This window comes from Rhodamnia argentea, chromosome 7 (assembly GCF_020921035.1).
Source record: "Rhodamnia argentea isolate NSW1041297 chromosome 7, ASM2092103v1, whole genome shotgun sequence".
Lineage (NCBI taxonomy): Eukaryota > Viridiplantae > Streptophyta > Magnoliopsida > Myrtales > Myrtaceae > Rhodamnia > Rhodamnia argentea.
Window position 1 is genome coordinate 20,802,398 of NC_063156.1, and position 7,546 is coordinate 20,809,943.

At 45.0% G+C, this 7,546-nt stretch overlaps 1 protein-coding gene across 4 annotated transcripts; it reads right to left on the reverse strand.

Moving 5' to 3' along the window:
• Positions 1–203: 203 nt before the first annotated feature.
• Positions 204–2,992, reverse strand: LOC115734647. Of its 4 annotated transcripts, none has more exons than XM_030665519.2 (5): positions 2,376–2,992; positions 1,947–2,255; positions 1,471–1,834; positions 1,045–1,164; positions 204–898 (listed from the first exon to the last, which is right to left on the reverse strand). In XM_030665519.2, exons 1-5 carry the CDS (start codon positions 2,697–2,699, stop codon positions 780–782), a joined length of 1,236 nt encoding a protein of 411 aa, XP_030521379.1. In that variant the 5' UTR covers positions 2,700–2,992; the 3' UTR covers positions 204–779. The 4 variants fall into 4 exon arrangements, with proteins under 4 accessions (XP_030521379.1, XP_030521380.1, XP_030521378.1 ...); XM_030665520.2 differs by having other exon boundaries at positions 204–892; positions 1,471–1,837; XM_030665518.2 differs by having other exon boundaries at positions 204–895; positions 1,471–1,837.
• Positions 2,993–7,546: the final 4,554 nt, after the last annotated feature.

A 7,546-nucleotide genomic window follows, 5' to 3' on the forward strand; every position in this document is an offset into this window, starting at 1 on the left:
TTCAACAAAAGAGCGTGTTCCCCCAATTTTTTCCATTCTCCGAGAGCTTTTCTGCTCTTTTCGTCGCTTTACAGCGATGACCGGCCCAACACACGAACATCTCCCACACAGCTAAAATAATAACCCACGCCCCTCCCTCCCACGCCGATGCAGAGGGAGGACATAATGGTAAAAATCAAAATCAATCGCGTAACAAATACCCATTTTCCGCAAATTCACATTCCATATTACTATTCCAATATCGTATCACATCATATTGCACGATCGCAGAAAAGAAAGGGCCTGTGCGAGCGGCAGACCTCCCCCACCTTCACAAAACCATGGGGACCCACACCCCCCAATCCTTTTACATTTCCAAAATGACGTTATTACCCCCCCACCCAAAAAAAAAAAAAACAAGAAGGGAAAAAAGAAAACATGAGAGAGACCGAAAAGGCAAAAACTTCCCCTCATCGACCGCGGTCCTTCTCCTTCACGCTTCCCCCTGAAACCACCCCCCTCCCCAAAAAGAAAACAAAAGGAAAACATGTCCCATTCCATCTTTTTCCTCCTCCTTCAATTTTCAATTTGCAGTAACATTCATTTATTCCATCCTAAGACCTAAATTTAAACCCCCCAAGGTTAAAAAAAAAAAAAAAACCCTAATTTTCCCCTTCCATCTTCTTCTTCTTCCTCCTAATACTAACTTCTTCATTCTAAAGCAACTTCCTCCCCCTAGGGGAAAAAAAAAAAAAACACCACCTAGTATGAAGCCACGGTGATAGTGAGCGAGCATCGTATCAATACGTCCACTCCTGAGGTAGCCGGGCTTCATGGCCCATCGCCGGCTGCGCGCGGAGGTTCCGCCGCGGCTGTGCGCAGGGTCCGCTCGCCGGGAACTTCCAAACGCCATCATCTACTACAAAAAGACAAAACCGCACAAGCGAGACCATGTACCGCTTCAAATCTCCGCGACTTTAAACCGCACGACGTTCTTCAATCGCATAGAAAGGGGTCGAAGAGGGACAAAAATGAAAATGAAAAAGAAAAAAAGAGAGAACTAACCAGCTTCGGGAGCGAGACGACGGGTCCGGAGCCCAGGCTGAGAGTGCTGAGAGTGCCGAGAGCTCAGGTTCATGTTGAGAGCTTGAACCACTTTGGCCGGGACTAACACCGTCGGACAAGCTGAACCGCCAGAGAAAAAAACAGATGGTGAGAGCCGTGTACGCAAACACTGTACACCTAAATCCACTCTTGAAATGCCCAGAAACAAGGGAAAAAAAAAAAACAGATCATGGGTCAATAAATGTTTTGCAATAAATGAACATCTACTGCAATTCACCGACCCACTGGTACCGAAATTAAGAATCCCCAGTCAAAAAGCAACCCTTATTTTGAGTGGATGATGTCGCACACCCCACCCAAGGAAAACACACCCTGAAACGTTACGCTTCCAACTTGAGACCGAGAATGGGACGAGACGCTACTGACCGTGCTTCTTGCGCGGTTCGGGCTGAGACCCAGCTCTGCGGGGCAAGAACACGCCCGTGCCGGCGGACTCCCTCTTTGCGGCTGCCGGAGGAGCGCCCAGGAACGCCGCCCGCATGCCGGTGCCGTTCTGGAGTTGGTGGTGTTGGAGGAGGCCGCTCTGCTGCGGCTGCCGCTGAGACTGCTGGAGCGAAGGCCATGCAGATGGGGACATGCCCAGAGTGGTCCGGCCACCACCGTTCCGGGTACAGACAACAGCGTCATCGTCTCTCGCCACTTGATGTACCGCCATTCGCTGCTGCTGTTGCGTCGCCTTCGGTTGCGATCCCCAAGCCCCAGAATCTCGCTGCTGCTGCTGCTGTTTCATCTGCTGCAGCACAAAAACAAAAACGAAAACGAAATATCCGAAGCTCAGACACAGCATTTCAACTTTGTCTTTTCGCAGCGAGCCTCAAGTGCGTGCGCGTTTCCATGCGAACCTGATCAAACAGCATCTGCTGGTAGGAAAGCGACTGGTGTGGGTACAAATTGACGTTCGAGTTAGGGTTCTTCGCCGGAGGGACGGGGATCGCAGCGATTTTCCTCGGGTAAAAGTAATGACCCGGGACACTTGTGCCGTGCTCGAGTTCGTGAAGCTGCTGCAACTTGTGAAGTCTCATCTTCGCAGCCTCCACGGCGGCCTCGCGCAGCAGATCCCAGCCGCCCGGAGGAGAAGAGGCCTGGAATGGCAGAGGAGATTGACAACAACCGCACAGCGTCGATTGCGGCGAAACAGACAGACACCGTCCCTGAAGGGAGGGAAAAAGGGAATAGAGACGATGAAACTTCATAACATTTGAAAATTACGAGAAAATCACAAAGGCGCTAAGTGGGGCAGAACTGGACAACCCGTTTTGTTTGGACAATACCTTGGAGTAAGCAGGAGCAAAATCAGAGAAGTTGGGCTTCTTGAGACCCTCCCCGCCGAGAGCCGAGCCGGCCATTATCCGGGTGAGGTCGGCGATGACGAAGTCCTCCTCGTCGCTCTCGGTCTCCGTGGAGCCGAACACCGACTCAACCGGAGAGCCGAGGCCCGAGTACCCTCCGCAGGGCCCGAAGCGGCAGCACGGGTTGGAGCCCGGGTCGAGGCCCTTCTTCGCCGCAGCGGCCGCTAGGAAGTCGTCGTCGCCGTCGGCTAGGAACTGGGGAGGGAGCCAGAACTGGCCGTCGTTCAGAGCATCGAGCATGGCCATCTTCGAGCGCCAAAGAAAGAAAAGCAAGCAAGAAAGTATCGGAGTGCTTGGGAAATGGGGGTGGGAAGCGTTTGAAGAGGAAGGGAGAGAGAGAGAGAGAGAGAGAGAGCGCCGGTTGCTAAAGAAATCACAGAGAGACCCAGTTCGATTTCTGCTGGGTATTTGCAGACCCAGGGGCCCCAGCTAGAGAGAGAAAACTGCCGCTTTTAAGAAAAGCAGAGACGTGTGGGCCGGGAGCGAGGGAGAGAGAGGCGTTTGAAGAAGAAGAAGAAGAACAATTTTTTTTTTTTTTTTTTTGGGTTTCTCGAGGGGTGGGGGGAAGACAGAGAGGTGTTCCGTTCATTCTTCTGAGTGAGGGAGAGGGAAGGGAGCTTGGTTTTATAAAAAGCAGGGGGACAGACCGCGAGGACCGAGGGGACAGGCTCACGCGGCGGGAGGGAGGGGGAGTGGGAGGCACGCGCCGGGGTGGTAGTGGGAGAGTGGCGGGACCCACGTCGCCACGATACAGTTGAGGCCAGGTAAGAGGAGGAGGAGGAGGGTACAAAATGGGGAGTTGGAGAATATGCATGTGAGCCTCTGCGGTCTGTGAACTCTTTTTCGAATTTCGGAATTTCGATTTTTTCGCTTTATTTATTTATTTATTTTTTTTTGTGTGCGCGATGACCCATGAGTGAAGCAACTCGCCCCAAGTGGCTCGCCGCCCTCGACCGTGGCTCGAACAACATTTGCTTTGGACTTTGGTCGTCCCCTTACATAAAAAATATAATCTTAAAATAGGTTTTTCTTCGACAAAAAAAATAATAATATAGGTTTTTCTCCTTTCCTACTTCTTTTATGAAATTTTGGGACAAGGGTACTCAAAATCTTTAAACTTATCAAGTTTATATAATTGAGCATTAAAACTGTTAAAAAGTATAATCGAATCCTAAAATTTATCAAAAAAGTACAATCAAATTTTAAATTTTTTAAAAAGTACAATCAATTCCTAAAATTTATTACAAAATTTCGATTTAGTCCTAAAACTTTCAAAAATAATAATTAATGGAATGACTTTGATTAGATCAATTTAACAAGTTTAGCACTTTTAAAAATTTTAGGATTTGATTGTGCTTTTTCGATAAGTTTTAGGATTTCACTGTATTTTTTTAAAATGTTAAGATTAAATTATATTTTCGTAATAAATTTTAGGGCTTCCACATATTTCCTTGAATTTTGAAAGAAAGGGGATTAAGCGGGATGATGCTTTTAACTTTTTCTACCGCTATACGGGAGCTTCGCAAACTTTCGTATTACTATTAGCCGTCGATCCTCCTCCCATCTTTTTCCCCGTCTGCCATGCCTAGCAAGTGATTTTTCAAGGGCAACAAATTGTAACTCTTCTTTGTTTTTTTTTTTTTTCAAGTCCAATCACTTTTTCGCCCTTGAATAGCATGAAACAAAGTTACAATTTTACACTCGTGCAGTAACTACAGAAAAAAATGAGAAAATATTGAAATGATCACTACAAAAACATTACGACCTCTTCATAACAATTGTCTTTTCAATTTTATCTCGACCTTATGATATTAATATCGTAACGGGCAAGTTCCTCATTTTTAATATATCATTCGTTAATTCGCCGTTCCAAAGAACGGTGGTAATTGGTGTGGTACATCTATGCACTCTCTTAATTTTCGATACAACACAGCACCGACCGTGCACACGAATGAGCTGTTACATAAAAACACCTAAAAGGACATGCCTCACGTCCATTAGTGTGTGCGCCGTGAGCCAATCGCAACCCGACACGAATTTTTGGCGTGTCGGGGATGGAACACGTTGCTACATCGCCGGCCCTATAATCCGGCATTCGGATTGGCCACACCATAATTTAAAAGAACAACATTGCTAAGTAATAGAAGGAACCTATAATCTCCCTTAAGTAAGGTGAAAATGTCTAATTAAACAACTTCAACGCACGGGAGCACGACGGAATTTTGACGATTTTTCTAATCTTCAACCGAAATCCGAAAAACAAAAGGATTCAATTTCAAGAAAATAAATCAAGTTCGTTTTCTTCAAAATGCATGAGTGTAGAGAAAGCCGGCCCGAATTAGTCTTGTGTGCATAGTGTACCCGCTCAATTTAGGTTCGATGTTTCAGGTCTACATATCTTTCGTCGGTATACTCGCCTCAAGCTTCAAGCGACTCTGGTGAGAGCCGTGTACGCGTAAACCGCCGGACCTATGATTAGATGTGGCGAGAATAATGTGCCGGTGCCTCTCATTTAAGGTGTTTTTGGTTGATATGTTTCCCTACAATAGTAGGGGTCTCGGACTCCGAATATCGAGCATTAGAGCAATCCTAATATATCCGAGCCCAACTCTCTTGCACCGTCGGACAGGTGGATCTCATGTGGAGCCGAGCCGAGCTGAGCTCATCCATTGATTGAAAAATTCCCAAAGATGATTCTTTTTTTTTTTTTATGAATGTCCTTCATCTAAGGGAAATCGTCCGATCAGTCATAAACATATTATACAGATGCTAATTCAATTATAAACTTCTCAATTTTATCAATTCAGTCCCCGAACTTTTTCGCGAAATTTCAATGCAGTCTATCTTACTAATTTTCACCTTAAATTCTTGGTCTGTGTGTCATGTATGGCTGCCAATGATGACCGAACCGCCACATCAGTAATTCCTAAATAAATTTGACTACAAGGATTAAATTGAAATTTCACACAAAATCTCATGATCAAATTGAGAAAATTGAAAAATTCAAAACTGAATTTTTCACCGATACGATAAAGTTCGGGGCTGATCGGATAATTTTCTCTGTCTTCCCCCAGCCCCGCATCGATGGATGGCGATGGGAGGGAGGGAGGGAGGGAGGGGGGGCGGTCGCGTGCCTCTCAATGCACGTCTAAATACGTTCGTGCATTGGGTGATAAATGAAGCCGTGAGTGGTGGATTATGACTGGTGTTGAGTGGAATCCAGGTGGTCTCCTGCCGCCTGACACCATACCACCCCGATGATGGCAATTGGCAATTACTATCATTTATCAACCCCTCAGAAAATTCCAAGCTCTAATTTTCCTTTCTATTTATCTTTTGCTGTATCAAAGCTTAATCCCCCCCCTTCATACAGTTTCATGTGATCCTCACATTTGTAATTTCTTCAACGTGATTTTTAAATTTTTTGTACATGTTATATGAAAATATTCAATGTGGTCATTTTATTAATTCAAGTTCGTAGACAATATTGAATATTTTCATATAGTTCGTGGACTAATTTGTACATGTTCTAAAAATCTAGGGATCATACCGAACAATTTAAAATGTCAGAGACGATATTGCACATCGAATTAAAGTTCAGTAATCATAATAAATAAAGTAAAAATTTAGGGACTCCATTGTATGGTGAATGAAAACTTTTAGATTATTTGTGTCTGTTTCTCCGAATAATAACAATTGCCGGTTCTTGCCCAAAAAAGAAAAAAAAAAAAAAAAACGATTTGGGGGTTCTTTTCTCTTTGAGTGATCCTCAAGGCTGCTGGCATGATGCCCTCTTTCCCTGCCTTTGTCCCTCTTTTTATCTTCCACTTTCCATTTGGGGGGCTGGCCTCATAAAAGCCAAGGTAGGCCAGCTTCCTCTTGCCATTTTGCTTCTCTTTCTTCTTCATGGTATCTCCACTTCGATGATCTCTCTCTAGGTTACCTTAACAATCAGTCCAACTTCGCACCAAAAATATCATTCTCCGGCCCCATCCGTTCACATGTCTTTAAGAATCCTCATGAGATCGAGGGCACGAGGCTAATGATAACGACATATATCCCTATGGCGTAGCTTTTCCTATGGGCGCTACTTGCTAGCTAGCTGGAGCTCTGGTTGCCAGTCATCACAAGCTGGCCCTTTGCCAGTTAATCAGGTCAACTATGGCATGGCATTGGCAATTAATCTACCGCCCGTCGAACCTTTTGTCGGGCACCCATTCGGGTCCTCGTCGGACGGAGGAAAAACTCTCTCTCGCACTCCGCTGGAGAGTGCTCTCGGGTCTGTAGACCTCGAGGGAATTCTAAAAATGACCGTCTTGTGATTTGAGTTCACTTGTTCGTAATCGATCGTGTTGTTTGCGTGTTCGAGAGGAGAGGATCGCCCATGTTAGATCTTAGATATCTACTTACGATGAGTTCATTGAGATATATGGAGTAAAACATGGAAAGGCTTTCAAATTTTTCAAGGATTCCCTTGCTTTGACTTTCTCTCTAATGGCCGATAGAGCAAGAGTTGTTGGAATCATGTCACGATGTCTCGGTCCGATACTTCAGGTAGGACTGTAAGCATAAATAATGAAAATGTAGGAATTGGACAGAGCGACGGTTGCCACTTTCCAACAAACTTTTCCGTGACTTAGATCTTCTTACCTTCTTTTTTATTTTTTTAAAATACAGAAACACTATTAAGAAAAGAGAAAGGCAGTTCAGATGAGAAGCCTAAAGAGTTGGATTATTTATTCAATTAGTAGTTGATTAGCTGTAAACAACAATTAAGCAGAGAATGGACCCAGAGAATGGGGGGGTCTGAACTATGAAGGAATATTGAGGAACAAGGCCACCTTAATTAGCGGGCGAAAGTGGGCTTTTGTGTCCCTTAATCAAGGTTTTGTCGTGTACTTTTGTGTTGGGTGCTCGTCTAGAAAGAGGTACGACCACATGTCCCCACCTTTAGGCATGTGATCCAGTTCTTTAATCAATCCTCATTAGTGGTAATGATATGTATGATGTGCATCCTAAGCGGTCTAACAAGGATTTGAGACAGACAATCGAAGACCGGCTAGAAGAATGTGCTTGTGTAGCGATATAACGAA